Source organism: Mus caroli, unplaced genomic scaffold, assembly GCF_978045245.1.
Source record: "Mus caroli unplaced genomic scaffold, Mus_caroli_1 scaffold_2, whole genome shotgun sequence".
Classification (NCBI taxonomy): domain Eukaryota; kingdom Metazoa; phylum Chordata; class Mammalia; order Rodentia; family Muridae; genus Mus; species Mus caroli.
The window spans coordinates 118,072,742-118,096,640 of record NW_028227257.1 but is presented as its reverse complement, the minus strand read 5'-3'; the positions used below and the strand labels follow the sequence as shown (position 1 = coordinate 118,096,640).

General features: G+C 39.0%; 1 protein-coding gene across 1 annotated transcript in view; it reads right to left on the bottom strand.

The window, feature by feature from the left end:
• Positions 1-298: 298 nt before the first annotated feature.
• The window catches only part of Ifih1 (interferon induced with helicase C domain 1), a 50,149-nt gene continuing 26,548 nt past the window's right edge, over positions 299-23,899 (bottom strand). The window contains exons 5-16 of the mRNA XM_021155759.2: positions 22,822-23,045; positions 17,257-17,467; positions 16,011-16,228; positions 14,770-14,886; positions 12,563-12,686; positions 11,782-12,057; positions 11,042-11,301; positions 9,045-9,194; positions 6,418-6,579; positions 3,769-3,959; positions 3,176-3,266; positions 299-3,086 (exon numbers count right to left, since the gene is read on the bottom strand). Coding sequence (XP_021011418.1) covers positions 2,907-3,086; positions 3,176-3,266; positions 3,769-3,959; positions 6,418-6,579; positions 9,045-9,194; positions 11,042-11,301; positions 11,782-12,057; positions 12,563-12,686; positions 14,770-14,886; positions 16,011-16,228; positions 17,257-17,467; positions 22,822-23,045 — 2,204 coding nt within the window. The 3' untranslated portion in view covers positions 299-2,906. The remainder of the gene's footprint in view (positions 3,087-3,175; positions 3,267-3,768; positions 3,960-6,417; positions 6,580-9,044; positions 9,195-11,041; positions 11,302-11,781; positions 12,058-12,562; positions 12,687-14,769; positions 14,887-16,010; positions 16,229-17,256; positions 17,468-22,821; positions 23,046-23,899) is intronic.

The window sequence follows — 23,899 nt, the reverse complement described above, 5'->3', positions numbered from 1 at the left end:
TTTAAAGAGTCATAAACAATATCTGTTGAAGAAGTGTCAAAGAATGCCTTCCTATTTGAATAAAGATGAGAGTGACCAGAAAGTACTATAGCAGTGTAGCAGGAGTATAAGGTAAGGCACAGAATGTCATGGGTGCCCAGGAAGTGATTTAAGTTGGGCAATTTAGATATCTATTTTTCTCTTCATCTTCTTCTCCTAAGTGTGTGTTTGAGACTTGCACATTTAAAAAGCTACAATGGCAAGAGGGACTCTGACTCTTCCAGAGCTCTTTCAGTTGAATTGTAAACAACATCTGCAATGTCTTTTTTCCAAGGCAGTACTTTCTGCTCTAACCAATACTGAATTGCAGAGAAAGTACCTACTTCTCTTATAGCACAGTCCACGTTGAACATTTACTTGTGACATGTATTAATGGCTTTTGAGAAGTCATTTCATGTTCATGGGCTATGGTTGAGAGAAAAAGTACAGGCATGGAGCAAGAAGCACAAGGCATGCATGGGTTATGGCAGCGAAGGAACATTAATCCAGTTGTGCATGACTCGGGAGAACACATATATGCAATAGGAAGTTGGTGAAAGTCATTCAAACAACCAAAGAACTAAGACATGGCCACTCTAAGTCCCAGACTCATGACTTTGTGTCATGCGTATATTCTGTCAATCCGTGCCAAGATATTAAGGAGATTACAGTGTTCGATAACAATTTATCAAGATGCAACAATCAGTAGTTGCTTTTAAAAAGAAATGTGTCTACTAAAGTTTAAGTTGCCATACATCATCACATATTAAATTAATAGTATCTGAAATATACATCTTTAATTTAGAAATAACTCTTTATTGAAATAAAAATGATTGACAAAACCAAACAAAAATACACCCTGATATATGTTGATGTTTCAGAAACAGAATATATATGTTACAGTGGTCTACTTGGATATCTTAGATATTTGATTTCCTGCATCGTTTCCAAAATTCTTTAGAATAGAACAATACTTTAAATAGAGTTAGATGGAATGCTTCAAGTATTTTAAGAAAACCAATTCTTTTGTCCATTTATATTCCTAAGAGTTCTGATTAATATTTTCATTTTGGCTCAGTTCTCATCAATAAAAGATTCAAGATATCTTAATATGGAATTAAACTACAAAAAACTACAAAAAAAATACTGTCTTCACTCCCTTCATCATAAGAGATGATTAGGTCATATTCCAGGATGGTACCGTGTTTGCAGAAGAGAAGGCAGAAGAAGCAAGTCTGAACCCACTTGATACTGTGTTTTAATAACATTACTTTCTTTATCAAGTTTCCTGTCAATGTGATCGCCTATGGATATACATTATAATAGCAAAAAATGAACAAGTGACTATAAAATGACCCCCAAGATTCCTTCCCAAATCATGTCAGTTCATGCATGATATCCTGAATTATCTATATCCCCTTGCTTTGAGTGTGGGCATTGCCTACCAGCTACAAGGGATAGGCATGCCCAGACATCCTTATCCCAGGTAACTGCAGATCTTATCAGTTAACAATCCAGATTAAGTATCAAGTCTGCTTATTGCTAAGATGCCTCATCCAAAGCATAATGCATTGTGTTCCTATTACTATAGTTAAGTTACACAAGATTCCTTAATAGCTTTGAGAGTTTCTACTGCTCGCCCTTGAAGAAACACATGATATGTACTGTGAGGCCTTCCTGAAGAAGCCACAGACTAAAGCATTCCTAGGATGTGAGAGCAATTCCTGGTGGAAATGTAGCAAGAAAGCAGAAATCCTAGCCAGACAGCTGCAAGGAAATGGGTTGTCAGTAAGCATGGTTTCCTCCTTCAAGGCCTTTGGATCAGAACAGTCTGGCTGAAACTTTGATTTCAGCCTTGTAAGAAAACGACATCTAGATGTTTGGCATACAAAACAGCTGCTATAATGAGTAGGTGTATTTAAAACCGTAAAGGGTGTCAATAAAAGCAGGTAGTTCAATCAACATTTCACCATAAGGAGGCTGGGGAAGAAGGATGAACTGAGGAGACGAACTTGACTGTGAAAATCAGTGACCGAGAGTCTGGGAACATGGCTTAGTGGTTGAGTACTTGTTGCTCATGCAGAGGACCCATGTTTGATTCCCAGCACCCACATGGTGGCTCACAATCATCTATAACTCCAACTTCAGGGGATCTGGTGCCTTCCTCTGACCTCCAGAGGCACCAGGAATGCATATGGTGCCCATACATACATGCGGGCCAAGCAGACATAGACATAAAATAAATAAATCTGAAAAAAAAATCAGTGACAGGGCTAATATTGGTACTTGGGTTCTCATTTATATTTCAGTGTTTCCATAATACTATAACACTTTGCAGTTACGAATATTGTTGGTAGATTTTCCTTATCCCTGATGTTTTAGATACTTTTTGGTTGCTGTGATGAAACACCCTGACCATAACAATTTTGGAAGAAATGATTTATTGTAGCTTGCAGTTTGAGGTTTTAATCCATGACTGTGTGGTGGTCACCGTGACAGGAGCTTGAAGTAGCTTGCCACATTGCACTCCCCAATGAAGTGCAGAGTTAGGAGAACAAATGGAGACTCAGCTAGTTTTCTTAATTTTATATTGCCTGAGACCACCCACAGAGGACAGATCTTCCTTAATTAATTTAGGACAAGACCTCATGGGCATTCCCTGAGCCCAGGTGATTTTAGAACTCATCAAATTGACAATTTTGCTTAACAATGACATTTACCAACCAATAAGATGTATACATTTTTTGGTGTTCTGTTACGTCACTAAAAGTCAAACAAAAGCATCGTTTACATATTCTAGAGTTAGTTCAGTAGTGTAGCGAAAACATCAATCAAAATCATATTCAATGTTGAGTTGACAATATTTTAAAATAATCATGAATCAAGTGCTAGTCTTCATCACTGTACAAGCAGTATTCTGAGTAGTCAAGATCGGGAAATCTGATAGGCAATTCCACCCACTTCTTGTACTGTTTCTTCGGTGAGTTATTTTTGAAATTGACTACAAAATTCCTTATTTTAAGACAAGGCAAATCTAAACCTTTGTGCACCATCATTGTTCCCCAAGCCTAGAAAACAGAAGAGGAAGAAGAAATCAATGTTCAATGAAACATTCCTTTTGTGTAAATTGAAACTGAACCCATGAGATTTTACTCACCTGGCCACACTTGCAGATAATCTCTCCATTGGTCTGATAATCAGCAAATTTCTTTTGCAGTGCCTTGTTTTCTCTTACAATGTAGAGTCCCCTAAAAATTATTGTAGAAGAAGGATTGTTAGTGACATGTGACAAAATGACATTATGTAGCCATGGATTCATGTTGGACTTGATGATGACCCACATGGTTCTTTCTCATTTTCTGCTCCCCAGAATTTTTGTGAAAAATCAGGTGGCTGTCCCCATTCTACACATGTACTTCACAAATGTCACATTGTGTCTGGGTCTTCTTTGAAGTCTGCTGATGTTTTAACTTTTCAGTCATTCAAAGAAAAAAAAATGAGAACAGATATGGATATCCACAAATTAAGTACTTTACATCAAAATTGCTTTGGCTCTTACTGTTACTCCTTATCTCAATAGAGATTACATTCAAAGCCGACACAAGAAATGAGATTCTATTTGAGGGACTAAAAAGGGGGAAGGTTTGATGGGGGAAAAAGATCTTCCTTTCACTTGTAAACACAATGTGTACAATGCCATTATTCTCATCTCTACTAAAGAAATGCAAACGAGGATCTTGCTGCACTCACTTGAATTCTGGTGTCATATTGACATGATGCATCTTCTCAATGACATGGATGTTTTCTCCCGAGCAGACCAGCATGCTACAATTTTTGCAGAGAAGTGTTATTAACGATGGATTGTTGTTGTATTGCTTTGCAATGCTTCTTTTGACTTTCATTTTCTTTTCCAGGATACTTTGCACCTGCAATTCCAAAATCTGTGTGGAGAAAAGAAGAGAGTACTCAATTTCTTCCCTAGTTTTATGGAAGTAAACGAGCTGAAAATTGCATATCACAGGTAGATTGTACTCTAGAAGATAAAGAGATAGTGGCATGGGATAAACTTAGTTTTTCCTCTTCTACTGGAATCTACCTAAGTCTAAGCACAAAGAAATGATAGGCAGAAAGTCTTTGGGTGAGGTCATGGGGGCAGGGGGGGGGGTGTTTGGATTCAGTCTAGATGTTTAATATAATTTTAAGTTTTCAGTAAAACTGACATTTTATGACATGTGAAATAGATTTTGCTTTCTGCATCAACTCTCACTCTTTATCAGTGGTTGCCTAAAATTTGTTTAAAAGGCATTTCAAACCTGAGGGACGGAGTTGCTCTCTTAGTAATTGACTGTGTAGTAATGCTTTCTGGGGGGGCTTTGAGCATAATAGCTATGGACTTGGTCCACTTCACTGCTCTCATTCTCTTTCATCTGCCTGAGTGAGAAGTCTTGGGAGGGCAGATCTCTAGCTCAAGAGAAACAGAGAAAGAGAGTCAGTCCATTCTGGAGTCCCTCTGTGAATCCTTTCTTAGGATTTGAATATGGCTTGTACCTCTGTAGTCATGCAGGAATTGAATCCACAGTCTTGTGTAAATAAGACTTAGTAATTAAGAGAAGTGATACTTACTGTAGCTGTGTGCTAAGAAGTGGGGCCCTTGAGAAGAGATTAATCTTGGATTAAGATTTAGGGGTCCAATCCACAGGATTGAATTATGGTGGTTTTGTAAGAACAGAGAGAGCACAAAGAAATTTAGGGACATGCATTCCTGCCATAATGTGACAATGGATCAGGGGGTGAGGCCTCACAGAGCCTTCTACTTTGTTGTTAGACCTTATAGCTTTAACTCTTGAGTCAAACTAATGAACCTCTTTACATTATTAGTCAGCTCTTCTCAGGTATTTCATTAAAATAATGAAAGACTAACTACTACAATGTTTCATTCTACAGATTGGGGAAATCTGAACTGTAAACTATAGATTGTCCTATAACTGAACTAAACAATGTAGTAATAACACTTCAGCTTTTACGAGAATCTCACTGATTTGCAATTATGCCTTTAGTCATAAGTAGGAGGGAATAAATCTATAGTAGGATTATTTGGTGGAAAATGTTTGGTTTGCTTTACATTTAAGGGGGTTTAAAATGTATGTTTGTATGAAAACCTGGCCAGGAAACCCTGGAGTTGGTTATATACTTTGCACAACAATTTGAAAGCTTCCCTTCCCTAAAACTCTATTTAGGGTAGAGCCAATTCTAATGTTAAGAAACTAACATTCACACCCATATGCAAGGGTGTGAATTTTCTTCTAAATGGATTGTTTGCTATTATAAGAGTTACAGTCTTTACTTCAGTGGTATGAAAGTTTCCTGAAATATTGTATAAATATATTCTTTTTCCCCATTGCATTTCCTTCACCCAATTCAAATAGCTCTGTTAGTAAATTGAGAAAGAGCTATATGAGTTATTACATAGGTTGTAATCATTCAGAATTAGCCTCGGTGTCAACATCTCAAAAGTAGCCAGCTAGTTGTGTTTTACATTATATATTACTACTCTTGGTTTTGTTTTGTTTTGTGGGGTTTTTGAATAGGATTCACTCTATAGCCCAGGCTCACATTCAACACACTATGCAGTCCAAAATAGCCTCAAACTCACTGAGTAACGCTCTTGCCGCTGTAGCCTTTTGAATGCTGGGATTACGGACATGACCCACCAAGCCTGGCTCTGCAACCCTCGTCTCATTCTATTGTGCTTAGTTGTGTATGCTCTGCACAATACTGTTAAGGTTGTGACTATTGTCTTTCCCCACACTCAGCAAGCACACACTAGAAGCTCTACTTCACATAGCAAGGGTACTATGATGTGCTTTCTCACCATGTTCTCTTCTTTTAAAATATTGTCTGGGAGACAGTAGGCATTTTATAAATATTTCTATATTAAAGACACTGTGCTCATATATATATATATAGATTGGATCAATTTGAAACTACCAGGTAGGTCTGAATGAGTGAACTGTACAAGTCTTTCTGGAAAAGGGCATCCTAAATTTATATTACCAAAGTTGATGTTTGGTTTCCCTGCAATGATCAAAATTCCCTCAGCATTTCCTCTCTCTCTCTCTCTCTCTCTCTCTCTCTCTCTCTCTCTCTCTCTCTCTCTCTCTCTCTCTCTCTCTCTCCCCCCCCCCTCTCTCTCTCTCTCACACACACACACACACACACACACACCACACCAGATTTGGAGGCTTTGTGTTTGAATCTGGACTAAGAACAAGTCTTCCAACATAAGCTGATAACTCAGCCCAATTTCTGTCTGAAGAAGTAGCCACACAGTCATCTGTGGCAATCAAATATAGCCATTTTTAGGCAAAAACTAAACTCAGTGGTGGCCAAGAATAATACCTTATGTGCATACTCCTCTGGTTTCATATTTTGAACACGGTTAATAGCTTTATACATCATCTTCTCTCGGAAATCATTAACAATCTCCCGTTCGGTAACTCCTGAGCCACTGCTGGTGACCAGGACGTACGTGCTCTCATCAGCTCTGGCTCGACCCCGGGCCTGAGAATGTGAACAAAAAAAGGAAGTGTTGTGTCTTGTTATGAGCTCTCATGGTTTGAAACTGAGAAGATAGTCTTTGTTCAGAATCCCAGTCTTCAAATGATCTCCCTATTCTTAGTAAAGGTAGTTATTACCCACGGCTTGTGGATAAATTTTTGAACTTAAATGTTCTTTAATTCAATGTTCTAGAATGGTTTTGGCAACTCTTAGGGGCCAAAATAACACAACCATCCATTTAGCCCCATTGCACTCTGAGCAACTGTCTTACACCACAGAAACCCTGAGCAGTGACTTGGACAGTAAAGCCATCTATTTGGAAGGATGATTGAGGACAAGGGCTCTCTCTGACCTTGGCACCAGGAATTCTGAGCACAACAGAACTGTTCCTGGAAGCCTACTTTGGACTTTGTACATTTCTTTGGGAAAATGCACACAATCATGAGTCAAATTTCTATAGGCCTCTTAAGAAGGTAAAAGTTAGGCTCATCAATTTTATCATTGTTCTTTAAAATTTTTATTCATGTAAACAACAAAATATGATACTGTCCACTTCCCATCTGTCCCCTCCAACTTCTCTCAGGCCTCCCCTTTACCTCTCTCCCACCTCCACATATACCTTCATTGTCCTCTTCCTGATTTATAAAGACCATTGAGGCCATTCATTTAGTGACATCCATTCGTGCATGGATATTGGGCCATCCAATGGAGCATAAATACCTAGCACTGACCAGGGGTGGGACTCACTAGGCTGGATCAATCACTCAAAGTAGTATAGACATATTTTTTTAATAGTATAAGCTTTGGTTACCTAGCCCAGGAACTTAACTATCAACTACAATACTATTCTGAAGGCAAATTACATACATATTGTAGTCATACGCCTCTGACCTATAGGTCACTCTCTAAAATAATCTTGCTTGCTAGCAAGATGGCTGCTTAATGAGCTTCATCTTATACAACTTGTCACCCACCTAAGGATGAAAAAGAAAACTTTCACATGTTAAGAATAATGTTGTATATTTTCTTCATCTTAAGTTTTCTACATATCATGAATTTGTTAATATAGAAGAGTAAGAGAGATTTGAAACAGAATCAGTCTTTCTTTCTTCCTTTCTTTCTTTCTTTCTTTCTTTCTTTCTTTCTTTCTTTCTTTTCTTTCTTCCTTCCTTTCTTTCTTTCTTTCTTTCTTTTCTTTCTTCCTTCCTTCCTTTCTTTCTTTCTTTCTTTCTTTCTTTCTTTCTTTCTTTCTTTCTTTCTTTTCTTCCTTCCTTCCTTCCTTCCTTCCTTCCTTCCTTCCTTCCTTCCTTCCTTCTTCCTTCCTTCCTCTCTCTCTCTCCTCTCTCTCTCTCTCTCTCTCTCTCTCTCTCTCTCTCTCTCTCTCTTTCTTTCTTTCTTTCTTTCCTTCCTTTTTCCTTGTACTTGTAAGTGACCCCACTCCATATTTTATGAAAAATCAAAAATGTAGAAAAGTTGACTGCTGGAGGAAAACAGAACTGCAGAGCTCCCTAAGGTCTGTGTGGGATTTGTGGTCAGTGTGTTTCATATTCTGTATCCCTCTGGGGGCTCACTGACATCTTAAGACTGAGGAAGCCTCCTTTGACCATTGTAATGAGGCCAATATCGTTCATGGTCTTGGAAAATCTGGTCATATATTTTGGACAGCTCTGCCCCACATGATCCGTTCCCGAACTGGGATCCAACAGGGTGCTCACCCCACCCCAGATGGGAGTGGGGGACACTCTGCTGAAGTTATGCATAAAAAAGGCAGTTTGGGCCAGCAGTCAGGGACCATTGGGGAGATGTCCAGGACATAGAAATAGCAATCAAATTAGAGCTGTTAGTTAAAGTACAGGAGGTTGCTGCCATAGGTGTTCAAGAAACAGCAGTCATATAAAAAGCAGTGTCTTGCAGTTCTTTTTTTTTTTTTAATTTATTTTTTATTAGGTATTTTCCTCATTTATATTTTCAATGCTATCCCAAAAGTCCCCCATACCCACCCACCCCCAATCCCCTACCCACCCACTCCCCCTTTTTGGCCCTGGGGTTCCCCTGTACTGGGGCATATAAAGTTTGCAAGTCCGATGGGCCTCTCTGCAGTGATGGCCGTCTAGGCCATCTTTTGATACATATGCAGCTAGAGACAAGAGCTCCGGGGTACTGGTTAGTTCATATTGTTGTTCCACCTATAGGGTTGCAGTTCCCTTTAGCTCCTTGGGTAATTTCTCTAGCTCCTCCTTTGGGGGCCGCGTGGTCCATCCAATAGCTGACTGTGATCATCCACTTCTGTGTTTGCTAGGCCCCGGCATAGTCTCACAAGAGACAGCTATATCTGGGTCCTTTAACACTGGTCTTTTTTAGCAGAAACACAGCTAAAAAGGATTTATGCTGTCTTAGTAAAAGGGAGGAATCCACAATAGGAGCACAGGGACAAGAGGAAACATGCAAGGCACGGGTCTGGCACATACCTGGACCATGGCTATCTCGTTCGTGACAAGGCCATAACGGATAACAATGTTGCACTCTTTGATATCCAGGCCTTCCTCGGCCACCGTCGTAGCGATAAGCAGATTTATTTCCCCAGTGCGAAATTTACTAATGACTTCTTTTTGTTCAGTCTGTGGAAACATTTTAATAAATTAAATTTTGTGATGTTAAACACATTCGGATCTTCTAATTAGGAGAAGAAATGATAAATTGCAACTGGTCAGTGTAAACCAGAGGATTAGATCATGCATGGATTTGCTGCCATCTGTTTTTGGCAACGAACAAAGACATGATGGTGAGACAACATTTGATTTCCAATCTGGGATTACCACACAATAACAAAAATATTTCCATCCTGCAGTCTGGAGGTGGGAAGAGCGCTCTTTATGCCAAGGAAATGAATTGATGGGTGATTTGAAAGGAAGAAAGGGAGAGGTGTTGCTGGCTGAGAAAAGGCTTTGGCAAGGCTAAAATGGGGTTTACCTTCTAATATATTAACGTCAGAGTGTGATATTTAGGGAATAAAAACTCACTCAAGATTTTTCTATCACTTTTGAGACACTGAAAATTCCCCATGTATATATCCTATAGCTGGTCACTTTAAGAACCATCCAGGAAAGAAACCTATGGAATATTTCAGAAAGGCTACAGGAAAAAGTTAAAAAGTCCAGGAAGGGAAGCTGGAACAGGAGAAAGGAAAACTAGTCTATAATTGTAATTCTGTGGAAGGTTTAACTTTAACATAAGGTCTATTCAAAGGACAATATCAATTAAAAGTGGGTGAGTAATCACAGGAAGAATTCTTTTAATGTCAAGTTTGAAAGTTAATATAAATATATTGAAATATGACCTCATCCTATATGGACAGTCCTTGGTACTTTATATCCACGCAGATCTTATCGAAGCTGCTAGCGTATGTGACACTCGGTACACACTTTTATCCTTATATGTTACGTAAAATTCATCATCCTGAGCAAGTGAATGCTCTTCCATGCCCTTTCCTTTCTTCTTAAAGGTAAAGTGACCTTTTATGTGTCTTACCACTATGGAAGAATATCATAGCAAGACCCTTGAGAACTCTGTGGCAAACCTCTGCCCTATTCCTTCACATCCAATGGTAAAAAGGATGTCTTAGATTTTAACATCTAACTGTGCCTTAATCTCAAACAGTATCTGAATATGAAATTGCAGGCTCAGTGTTCGGCCCTCAGAGCAAGTATCTACCTAACTGCTAGCAGGACAGATGAGTCTGCTATGGTTCACAAGGTGACAGTCCACTGCTGGATGTTCTAGCTGTAAACTGGATAAGGGGCTATAGCTCAAGGGAAAATGCAAAGACTGGATGTCAGATTTCAAGTTTCCTTTTTGACACAAACACTAACTAGTTTTGGTTCATTCTCTCGTGTGAACAATACCACAGACCTGAAACATGCTTTCCACTAGCCAAGATTCAAGGGGAACTGAGATTTCAGAAGAACATTGAAATGCTTACACAGTTTACAAGTGTCTCTCTCTTTTTTTTCACTCAGAATTGTTTTTTTAACTGTATACACAATTAATAATATAATTCTTAAAACTGATAAAACGGCAGAAACACAGTCAGGACTTTAATTCTTCCAGTTTTGGTTATAGTCCACACAGGCTGGACAGGTTTGAATTTCCACTGGATTGTATATTGTAAACATTTCTTTATGATCTTATTAAGGTAAAGGCTACTTGGTTTTATAAGAGGCGCCAAACTCGAGAAGTTCCTGTACATTTATAAAAATGGAAGGGGATCCCACTTTCGCTTCTTCCATAACTCATCATGGACCACTATCAGCCTTGTGGTACTTAGTATATATTGGCCACTATATACCAAAGCCAAGAGCCTCTGCGAGTGTACCTGTGAGTTGGTCAATGAACTGAGAGAGCCATTATAAGCAATGAGGGAAGACTCGTTGAAATTTAAGCAATGAATTACAAAAGGAGGCCGCACCTGAGTCATGGGCTTGACTTCACTGCTGTGCCCCGCGCCAATCAGGTGATGCGCTTTGACTCCAACTTCTGCAAACTTTGCATTTTCCATGATCCACTGGGAAAGTGCGTAGGTGCTCTGTCGCGTTTTTGTGAAAATAATTCCTCGGGAGGACTCCTCAGACCTTGTGAATTGTTCCAGTATCGTGTTTCTTAATTTAATGAGTTTTTCATTCTCGTATTTTGGGTTTTCAGCTAGTTTTTTCAACATTTTCTTGTTATCTTTAAAAATAATTATTCATGTTATTAGCTTGGTTTAGCTACCCCACCCAACACACTCACACACCCTGTTGTGTGCCATACCCATGTCTAATTTCAGTTGATTTATTAGAGAAAATCATAACTTAAAAACTATTAAAAATAAAATTAGTTTGCATGAGTAAATTTTAAAAAATTACACTGGCAAATTTTACATGATACACTAAGACATGACTCATAGGTAGGTAATCTTGTGATTATGTTTAGTGCTCAGACTATTTAATTAATTAATTGCAACAGTCTTGGCAGTAAAACTGCATGATCAAATGATTATGGTCACACAATTAAATTAAATTAATTTGTCATATCAAATTATAAACCACAGTCCTCATGAGATTTTCTTTCAAGATGAATTTTGAGAGCCTTCTGGAAAACTTAAAGCCGTGAGTTCCTGTCTGAGAGGACGGCGCAGGAACACATGGTTTGTTCTATATTGAATCTTACCAAAGAACAAATTCATGAGAAATTCATCCGTTTCGTCCAGTTTCAAAGATTTCTTTACATCACCCTTAAGTTGGTCATTGCAACTGCTGGCCTCGTCATCACTCACATCGCTGTCGTTGAGGACTGCAAACTTCTTTTCTTTCTCATCAGTGTAGAATGTCTCCAGGTGGCTATACGCATCAATCATTCGGATCGTGTCGTTGATTTGTAGGGCTTCGTTGTACTTCCTCAAATGTTCTGCACAGACGCGATCTTTGCGATTTCCATCTTTAGCAGCTTTGGAAGAATAGACTCTGTGAGTGAGGCAAAGGGCAGAAAACTATCCTACAACTGTGTTGTGAGCTTAAACAGGTTATGGCTCAGAACTAACTTCACCGTGGTGCTGGCATGAGCAAGGCTCCGTATGTTGTATGTGCCAAGAGTCCTAAAGAGGATGGTTTTCAACTCCATCGCTTGCTGCCTGAGCTCAGTGTGAGTGGGAACGTGGACCTGAACCTTAGCAGAAAAACCTTGGGAAACAGCTCAGTAAAACTGCCTTTGGAGACAGAGCTCGTGATAGCTGCCTTAATACTTTAGATATAATAAATGAAAGTGAAAACTGTGTGAATAGACACCTCTTTCCTTAGATGTGGGGTTAGAACATGTGTGGGCTTGCCCTACACCCATAACATCAACTCTGGTTCATGCTCCATTTGCTCTCAGGTTGCTTCTAAGTCTGTGAGGATCATCTAAAATCTTGGTGTAAACAAGGGAAAAGCTGTTAGGTCAAAATCCAAATTACCTTTTTTCTCCATTTGAATGGCCCACTGCTCATAATGTTGGGTTCCAAAATCTGACATTGGACTCTTTTGGCAGTAAGTCTGAATGCTTGCCATAATTTCTAGAAGTTTCTCTTTAAATGGATTCTAAAAACAATGACATATATTATTAACATTGTTTAGAATGGCATTCACTATTTTTGTTAAAATTATTTGCATATTATAATGGGATTGGTTCAGAATCATTAACTAGACAATGAAACAGATTAATCTCTGATCACTTTGTGGTTCACTACGTTTGGTTTTTATATTTTTACCTTTACTTCAGGGCATACCTGACTCTAAACCTCTACCATAACTTTTTAAAAAGTAAAATCAGTGAGTGTTATAGAGCTTGAAAGTTAAAGGAAATTAAAAAAATTCTCTGAGTTAATCTCACAATTATTTAGAAAGTTTTAATTTTACTTAAGTGACATTCTTATGTAAATGAGTGGTTATGATGCTTTGACTTAATCAGGAATCTATGTTTACTGATGCTGAAGGTTCTTGCCCCCAGTTGGTTTTTGATCTATCAATAAAGGTGCCAGTGGCCAATGGCTCCATGGAAAGAAAGAGGCGGGACTTCTATGTTCCCACAGGCTGAAAGAGAGGAGAGGGCAGGAAGAGGAGAATCAAGAGACTTGGGGGAGAGAGATGAAACAGACTGAAACCTGCAGGAGAGATCTTTCAAAACGTAGGTGGAAAGGAAGGGGCCCACTGAAGGACAGCCCAAAAGTGTGTTGGGCAGCAAGACCAATAGGCTTCAGATTAGGTAACCAGGCAACTAAATTGAGGGCAGATTTAGAGATGTTGAGCTAGGAGTAAAGGTAAGGGCACACTAGCCAGGGAACGCTTAGAAGAGCCCAGCCACAGAGCCAATAAGGCCATTTAAAAATGAGCAAATGTGTGTATGTCTTAAGATCTGCAGATTCTAGACAGCTCCTGGGCAGGCGTGTACCGGCAGTCAGCTGGGAGCATGAAGCCGTGTAGCCAAAACTAATCAAAACAGGCTTCAGTACTATTATTTCCAAAATAAAAAGCAATTGGCATACTTTGGGGAAAAATCCAGATATAAAAGAATGTATATTATGCGACTGAACTTTGATAAAGTTCAAAATTAGTTGAAACTAAGTTTCCTTGGCATGGGGACAGGTAGGAGGAGTTTTGAAGGCTTTGTAATGAACTGACTCTTTATCTCTCTGTTGTTTTTTTTTTTTTTTTTTTTTTTTTTGCATAAGTTTGGTCAGCTTATGAAAATCCACAAGTACATTTTGTGCTTTTCCCATGCATCACACTTTTATGAGGAGTAATTGTAAAAGTTAAGACAAGAAAGAATGGCAAATTATTTTCAAGGGAATATCCAGAGAAATGTTTTTTGGATGATCAAGAATAGAAGCATGCATTTGAGTTCCTCGGGTAAATGCAAGAGAGAAAAACGTAAACGTGAGTGGTGGATAATCAACACGAGGCAGCTCCATTTCAGAATGAAAATGGGTGCTCTGTGGAGGGTTCCCACTGGTACTGGTGTGGTGTCCACAGCATTCTGAGTGTTACCTACTGCACACATAACTCCTCATTTAATCCTAGTAGCCTGATGAGGCAGATGGCAGATTCTCAGTGGAATTAAACTTATTTTACATTCCTAAAGCCTGTCAAGTTTCCAATTCTACCAAAGAAGAGACTGGAATAATCTACTAAACATAACGTCCAAACTGACTACAAGTTGGTCATTTTTTAATCGGTGAAAATGTTCACCAGAAAAGCACCAGTACTTTCAATTTTTCAAAAGCGTTTATGGTCTGTTTTCAAAGAGAAAAAATGCAAATGAGGGTTTCTATTGTCCTTGACAACTGCAACAAAATAGTTCCCTCACAAACGCCGAGATCTTAAGAGGGCACGAATTTCCATGCTCCCTCTAGGTTAGCTGTCCAGTGCCCCTGGTCCAATACTCCCACTCCTCCAAGAATCAGAAGTAGCCACACACTGAGCTATGTCTTATATAAGCCAGAAGGGGGAGGATGGTAGAGACAATTAGTAGCAATCTTTGCTGCCTCCTATCAATTTTAAAAGTATAAAGTCATGGCTTGTTTGATAACAATGTTAAATGGGAATGAATATTCAGATGGCAAATGTGAAATATTCCATCGGACATGGTGATGTCAGATAAATGCATATAAAACACTGTTCATACTTCTCTGGTGTCATCAGCAATCACAAATTTCTTGCATGGTTCCTTTATTTGGTGTTTGAGTTGACCAAGATTCTCTTTCACTGTTTTAATGGTAAAGGCATCAAGATTGGCACATATCTGGGAAAAAAAGACACTTTAAGTATTCCTTTCTTATAGCCAAATGCATAATTTCTGTAAGAAAACTACAATATTCATTTTAGCATAAATGTGTAGCATAACATTTCATTCAGGTGATACGCAGCATTATTTATCGAATGCAGTATTTTAGCATTAATTTAATTAACCAATGATAATCAATAATATTTGTTCTGCTGTCTTCCAAAAGTATATTTGAAGTCTAATTCTAGATTTCCATTTTGTATCTGTAATATAAGACTCAGAAAACAAGAAAAAAATTGTGCAAGTTTACAGGAGTTAATTATGGAGAAACTATTTGATTCTGTCAGACAGTCATTTTGACAATTATTTTGATATTCATGGACCATATTCCCATTATTGTCTATACAAAAAAGACAGCACAAAGGGAGGAGCTGCCTAGATCATAGGTAGAAGTTAGGCCTTTATCACAGTAGTGAGTTGAATCTTGGAGAAAATCCTTTTTTGACTCTTGTTTACCTTAATAATTTCTATTGAATTACGTACAGTGAGAGGCTTAGGTACTCTGACGTCCTCACAACTTGAGATCAGCAGTAATACTTAAAATGGTACCCCATCTGGGGTAGCTGGTGAGTGCATCTTTAGTAAAAGATTCTCACATGTTTACTTCCCACTCCCCCAACCCCTTATTTTGAGATGGTCATCCTTTGAGGCATTACTTGATCTGGAATTCACTATGTCAATTCCTAAACTCATAGCAATCAGATTGGCTCTGCTTTCTTCATGCCAGGATGAAAGGCAGGAACCACAACGACATTTGCCTCTTTTCTACTTTAACTTGAATAACCCATGTTCTAGACTGACCCAGAATTGAAAGACACACAGAAAGCATGATGCTTTGAAAGTCATGGAGTAAGAAGCCATTGGGAATGAAAACTATCAGCCTTTGCTCTGTATCCCTGGTATTGATCAAGAATATCACCTTGGTGTAGAAGGCAGAGGCTATTTTCAAGAGGCAAAGCAAATAGCTTCTGTCACTTGAACTCCCACCACTACTTAAAATCTTAAGAGTCATAGGCATTTGGCATTTGACATAGCTTTTGTTGTTGTTGTTGTTGCTATTATACACAAACTCAGCCACTTACATTTAAAATATGTTTTTCAGCCTCAGACTGCTTTTTGGCTGCTCCGACACCAGGTGAAGCTGTCAGTCCTAGTATCTGCGGCAGGGGAACGACTGGTTTGTTTTGTTTCTTGAGGTCATTGTTTCTCAGCTTCTGCTTCAAATATCGTCTCATGATGTTGTTATAGACTGCCTCCTTGTTGGTGTGATGGCACTCATCAATGATAATGAGGGAGAAGTCTTAACAGAAAGATAGAAGGTTTGTTTACCCAAATTGGCTTTCGACAGAGACACAAGAACACTGAAGCTAAAGGAGTGAGCTGCCATGGGTCGCTGTCCTTGGGCAGAACATTGGCACAGCCCTATGTCAATCTGCTGGTATGATTTTAACTGTGACCAGTAGCAAAATTAATGACTACAAAGTTCATGTGTGTTCATCACGACACTGTTCCTGCCAGCTATTATCCCTGTCTCAAGATGAGATGCAGAAAGTGTCAGTGAAATTTACATCTTTCTTCCACACACACAAACAAACAACAACAACAACTGCAAAATCTTCCCAGGGCCCCACTTTGATTGTAGAATAGACTTTTAATTCTAGGCTGATAAAGTCTCTTTTTGTAACGTCAAGTGAAAAGAATATTATCTAGACAGCTATGATTTTATGCTTTTTAAACTTTGCATACTTTTACTTTTCTCTGTTTTCCTCCCAATTATTTTATCATTCCAAATAATGCAGGCAGGACTATAGTTTAAGTCTATAGTCAAGAAGGAGTTCTAACAGAATATTACATCAAATTTATGTGTGTGTGTATGTACATATATTACACAATGTAATTATTCTCCCAGAGAGACACAGGCAGAGAAACTGCACAATGGAAGAAAAATTGGCCTCTCAAGGAAGGACTTAAAGGGACTCTGGTAAGGTATGGGTCAGTCAAGAGGTAAGTTGAAAGTGGGGGGGGGGAGTGCATGCGTGCATGTGCACATGTGCATTTGTGTGTGTCAGAAGTAATAGAAGAACACAGTACTTGATTTACTAATGATATACTTTAAAAAAAAGCAAGCCATCAAGTTAACCATTTCTCTCTTTTTGGTCCTGTTTTTCAGGGAAGTAGAGCACTTCAATGAAGCCTTGTGAAATAAAAAGTAACTTAAACTAAGGCTACTTTTCATCATAAAAAGATGATTTAACAAGCATTCTCTGTTACTATCTTTAATATTTCTCTCAGTCTTTTTTTTTTCTAAAAATAATCACTCCAACCAACCTGACAGCTGCACACCGTCATCTTCTCCACTCTCCAGATTTAAGAGGGAGTTTTCAAGGATTTGAGCTGTGCTGATAATAACATCGTAAGATTTGACAACTTCTGGAAATGATATTTTCAGCTGGGTATCGCCACTTAATCCAATAATGCGATACCATTTCTTCAAATACGGGTTGAACTCTTTTCGGAAAAGTTGTTCTGCTAACATTACCTTAAAAAATAAGAACATACAGAATTTTTAGAACTTCATAAAAAATAGGGAGGAAAGGAAATTGAAAGGCACAGAGGAGTATCAAAGGATTACGTGTGCACTCTTGACATTACCTTCTACATATCATTCCTTCTATTCATCTGACTTTAAATATCCATTGTGTTTGTATTAGATGTAGACATTAGATCTAGAGCATAAAGGAATTCAAGATAAGGCTGCTGACTTAGAGTAACTCAGTGTCACCGAGTACTTATTCTATGACTAACAGAAAGACCCATCACACACAATGTAATTATTTTCCCAGAGAGCCACAGCAGTGTGACACCACAGTGGAAGAACATCTGACCTCCAAAAGGAAGGCTTGGAGGGGCTCTGGTAGCTGTGGGTCAGTCAAGAGTTAAGTTGGAAGTGTAATTGATACTAAATCGATTCTTAATTTGTAGAGCAGGGTCAGCTGGGAATATTAAGTGGAATATTAAATTCTATCTAACAGTTCTCAGGATACCCCTCAGTTGGATTCTAGAGATCATTTCTTCTTAGTGCCTGGGATCCTGCTACGGGCTATCTGACCACAACATTGGAAAGAGCAGGGAACCCGGAACGTAGCATAAACACATTTATTCTGAGGATGTGTGGGGTGGGAGAGGATGAACTACCACAATGGCTTTGGTGTCTGAATAAAAATGAAGTGGCAAGCAAGGGTAGGAGAGGTGGAAATTCACTTTCGTTCTAACCAACTCTGTAAGTCGAAGCATCTTCTGAAAGTCGCTGCTGACACCTTGGTGACACCTGTAATTGCTAATAACTCAGACGACCTCCCAGTCTGAGGAGGACACAGGTTAGGCTGTCTCATTCCTAATTTATTTTTGTTTGTTTGAGAGAGGGAGTTATCCTTTAGTCTAGGCTGGCCTTGAACTCCCTATGTAGCTTAGGATGACCTCAAACTCCCGATCCTTCTGTCTCTACCTCTTTTTAGTGCTGGAATTGCAAGCATGCTCCATGAAGTAAGATTTGGTTGTAGTGCCGAGGACAGAACTCCCAGCTTCATGTATGCTAAACAGTTGCTCTAACACCTGGACTATATTGCCAGCCTGCAATTGCTATAACACCTGAGTCAAGCTACCTTGAGAGTTTCCTTCTAGGAGGATATAAAAATGGAATTCCAGAAGCATATAGTATAGCAAATCGAAAGTTGATAGGAAGAATGTCAAGGCCAGGCTTCGGCACATGCACGCTCTATCCCTCAAAATGTGATTATGCCCGGTAATGCGGTCACTGTTGGACAATCTTGAAACTCACTCTGGGTAGCCCTGTCTTCCCACTGAAGGACATAGAGAAAGCCAGATGCAAGTCTGACATGGCTAATTGGGAGGTGTGTGGTCCTCTTGGAGCCTTTTCCTGAGATGTGACAGAGTGCGTGCCAAGACTAATCAAGCCCAACTGCTCCCCACTTCTGCTGAATCATATGGGGCTGCATCTCAGCATCTGAAGGAACCTGGGACTTCTCTCTCATGATGTTGAAGCCCTAGATAGGAAATGGAAAGTCTGGGAGCACAGGTGGTGTTTGCATTTCTCTCTGCACTTGAAGGCTATAACTTTGGAAAGGATGGAGATGAAAGTAAATGGTATTAGAGACCAAGATTTCTGTACTCTAGATTGGAAGCTAAAATACATTGCAAGTTGGCTAGACACTAATATGCTGCATTTGTAAGTTAGAGATTTCCAAAAAATGAATAATTAAAGCTGAAGGTTCTTTAAATATATTTAAGAGACAACTTACAGTAAACAATTACAATGTAAATGGAGAACTAGTGGGAAGTCTTTGTAGTAGTCTCAAAGAAAACAAGGAGGGAGGAAAGAGGACTGGGTGAAGCTTTTAGTGCTTGTTCAATGGGAAAATGTCATTGGAAAATTCAGATTTCATGTTTGGAACTCAAAAGCTTTGATAGTTAATTGGGAAATTTTTAATTACTCTACTAAATATTCACACATAGACACAAACACTGGGATACTTTTGTTTTGTCTCATAGCTTTTAACAACAGCCACTAAGTACTCGGATTTTTAAGAACCTCGTCCACAAACCATGCTCAAATGGGTACAGGATCTACATAAACCACACAGAACCAATAAAATCTGCTTTGATTATCAAAAGAATCCAACACAGTAGATACAAATAATGAAAATGATAAACATTAAATGTGCCTGTAAATGTGCATGAATAAGAACTACCTAGATTGTATGGGTTGAAAGATTGCTAAGTAGAATAAATCAAGCACAAGAACGTTTATATAAAGAAAGGTACAGTAAACCATTACAAAATTAGATCTGGGACCAGAAAAGTGGCCCGCTTAGTGGTTAAGAACACTTGCTATTCTTTCAGAGGACCCAGATTCAATTCCCAGCCACCACGTGGTAACTCACAACTTTCTATAACTTCAGTTTGAGAGGATCCAACACTCTCTGACAGCTTCCATGGGCCTCAGGCATGCACAGGGTGCACAGACACGCACATGCAGGCAAAACACTCATACACATGAAATAATAAAAACAGATCTAAAATGATCAGACAACATAAATAAGAAAAATGCTGAAGCTTGAAAGTCAGTTATACAAAAGCAAAATAAGAAGGTTTTAGCTTAGTACAGATTCTGATGTACAAATGTACTCAGTCCTGGATTGAGCTAGACCTCATCTCTCCTCCACCCCCCATTCCTAAGACTGCATCTACAGCTTTTTGTCCAATGTTCAACACTGTGTCTGGGAGACTATGAGGATGTTAAATCCTGAGGGGCCTGGGAATCATAATGAAAGGGACTATGGTGTCACCCAGTACCCACAGGATGTTGCCCTTTCTTTGTTGCAAAGCAGGAGAGTTGTGTTTATGCTCCAGGATGACAGAGGAAAGAATGACTGTGGGTTTCATAGAGCACATGAGTTTAAGAGAACACATGCATGGATTACTTTGGGTGACAAATGTGGAAAGAATGGCTGTGGTTGTTTTGGAAGATGGGAAATTTCCTTGGTACCAGACATTAACTAGAAGTGGCACGTCTCTGCCAAGGAAGAAAGCTGTACCACAAAGGTCTTCTCAGCTCTTACAGTCTATGGTCCTCTGACCAGATAAGGGAAATAGAGAAGGAAGTTAATGAAAGATAATCACTGGGCTTTGAAGCTACATGACTTGGATGAGGTGGTCTATATCACACAGAGGCAGATAAATAGGAAAGGGAGCCTTTGAGAGGAGAGGTCACCACCTCTCCTCAGAGGCCAAGATTCAGAAAATGGCAGAACTGCCCTAGAGGAACAAAGACATCAGTGTAAGCAGCTTTGGATTCATTTAACAACATTATTTTTTTCCTGTGGATTTAGGACTCAATCCTGTCCTATATGTAAAGTATTCAATTTCATTAAGTTACAGGTGACAAAGGAAGAAAAGAAAATATGAAAATTTAATGAGTTATTATGAGACTTAATTTTTGTGCAAGCACATACATGCATATTCTCTCTCTCTGTCTCTGTCTCTGTCTCTGTCTCTCTCTCTCCCTCCCTCCCTCCCTCTATCTCTCTCTCTTTCTCTCTCTCTCTCACACACACATACACACACACAGAGGGGTGGGGGAAGAGATTAGACAACTAAAATGTTAGAAAATGTTGAAATTTGTCTGAGGTCAAAGTGCTAATAGGTAGGAAGAAATAGGATTTAAACTTATATTCAAAAAATGAATAAATGAAAGGTTTAGGGCAAATAAATATTAATGTTTCATTATTGCCAGAAAAGAATATAAAAATCATCTTCCCACTATGGGTAGAAAGATATAAAGATATGACCCTCTGTTTGGTTCTGGGAGTGCTGGATTTTTTTTCCTTTGGTTTTTTGAGACAGGGTTTCTCTGTGTAGCCCTGGCTGTCCTGGAACTCACTTTGTAGTCCAGGCTGGCCTCAAACTCAGAAATCCTCCTGCCTCTGCCTCCCAAGTACTGGGATTAAAGGCATGAGCCACCATGCCCAGCTGAGTGCTGGATTTCAAATCCAGAGCCTTGCATGTTCTAGGCAGGAGCTCTACCACTGGGCACATGTCCAGGAGAGCAGGTCAAGCTTAGAAGGTCCATACAGGTCCATTTCAAACACGGTGATGGACACCACTCACCCTGTGGATACTGAATATGGTATTTTTAATATGGCAAAGCAGCTTCCTACAAAACGTTTTAGAATAATATTAATCTTAAAAAAACATTACACAAGCAGTCTTAAAAGTCTATCGGTGTTATTTCCTTTAAACAAGTACATGATGATAAGAAAAAGGCTAATCATGAAAAGCACATTAAATTTTATTTCATAGAATAGGAAAAATTATTATTCAGCCTACTAGTGTGTAAATTCTCTTCTATCTAAATAAAATTCAAATAAATAAATTTTGTTTACAGTGTTAATATGAAGATGATTGGAGGACCTTTAGAGGATACAAATTTTCAAAGAAAAGTTCAGTAGCATTTAATGTAATACATATTTATGTACAATTGGGTAAAAATAGTCAATTAATTTTTCTCTATCTTTCAGTCACACTCTGTTCTGTGTGTTCTGGATAAAGAATATATACAATGTTTCATTAAGTATTAGTGGCTAAAGATGCTTTAAAAGAAGGTAGTTGATCATCATTTTCGGGTCACACATGCTCAAAAGTGTGAGTGTGTTGAAGTGGATGCTCACAGCCCTCCATTAGACAGAGCACAGGGTCCCCAGTGAAGGAGCTAGAGAAGATACCCAAGGAGCTGAAGAGGTTTGCAGTCCCATAGGAGGAACAACAATATGAACTAACCAGTATCCCTAGAGCTCCCTAGGACTAAACTACCAACCAAAGAAAACACATGGTGGGACTCATGTGTCTAGTTGCATCAGAGGATGCCCTAGTCGGTCATCAATGGGAGGAGAGGCCCTTGGTCCTGTGAAAGTTCTATGCCCCAGTATAGAGGAATGCCAGGGACAGGAAGTGGGAGTGGGCCGGTTGGTAAGCAGGTGGGGGAATGGCGATAGGGGAAACCAGGAAAGGGGAAAACATTTGAAACGCAAATAAAGAAATTATCTAATTAAAAAAAGAGTGAGTGTGCTGACAAATATAATTTTTATATGTAAATTAGAACTATCTTGCTTAATGATCTAGTTTCATGAAAACATCAATTTTAAGGTTAATCTCTTAGATTTTAGATATAAAGCTTAAGGATAAAAATGAAAATAAATGGTTTCTTTGACATTAAACCTAATGAAATGAATCTCTGTGTGATTTGGTGCTACAAATGTTATCATCTAAAGGCTTCAGTGAGAATATACATACAAGAGGGAGCACAGGAGCATATACCTTATTGACAAGAACGATAACCTTCCCGGATTCAGATGCCTGCTTCTTCTTGTCTAAGTGATCTTTGGTGATGTAAACAGCCACTCTGGTTTTCCCACTCCCCGTGGGGAGGCAGATAATAATATTCTTCCCATCTAGGGCTGGTTGGGCCACTTCCATTTGGTAAGGTCTGAGCTGCAGTTCTGGCTCGGGGGATGTTCTTTTTGTCTGGATGACACTTTCATCTGAGGGAAGCAAAACATGGAAAAGTGGCGTAAGAGAAACAGCAAAGATACGAAGGCTTGGAAGCCCCCAAACTGCAGATAGGATTTAGATGTTTAAGGTCCTGTCCTCTGTGTTCCAAACCACTTCAATTTCTGTTTTCTGTACCAGGGAGTGTCAGGTCTGTCTTTCAGGACTGATCCAGGCTCCCTATGTTGGAGTGAATTTACAGCATAGAGGCCTTGGGAGGAGATGACTGGAGAAGAGTTATCAAAGAGAAAGCACTTCCCAGCTTGGATCACAGAAAGGATGTTGTGTGGGCTTGTAGGTTCCTATCACTAATGCACAGGGCATCTCAGGTCTTTGCTCTGTCTCTTGTCCTCTGGGTTTCTCTTAGCCCTCCTCCCATTAAAGCAAAGTGGGCTAGAAAGGAAAGCTGATTAATCCTCACTGCTCTCATGTTCGTTATTTTTTATTAAAAAGAAAGAAAAATAGCTGGAACTACTTCCTTAATTTGTTAAAAACATCATTTAATAACTAAATATCACAAAGCACATGGATGCTGTCATCTGCTGCTATCTGGGGGACTTTAGGAGCTTCATGTAAACTGGAACATAAATTGTGTGTAGTGTGCATATATATCTTCTTACAAATTATTTCTACTTACAAATCTGATATAGTGTGAGTGCTTTATAAAAAGCTGGGTTTTATTGTTTAAGGAGTAATGACAAAATATTTCTATCTATTCAGTATAAATTTTAAAATATAGTTTGGATACACAGTTGACAGAATCTGTGCAAGTGGCACTTGGGGACATCAAGAGCTGCTTCTGTGCTTCTGTGTGTGTGTGTGTGTGCACACACGGGCGTGCACACAT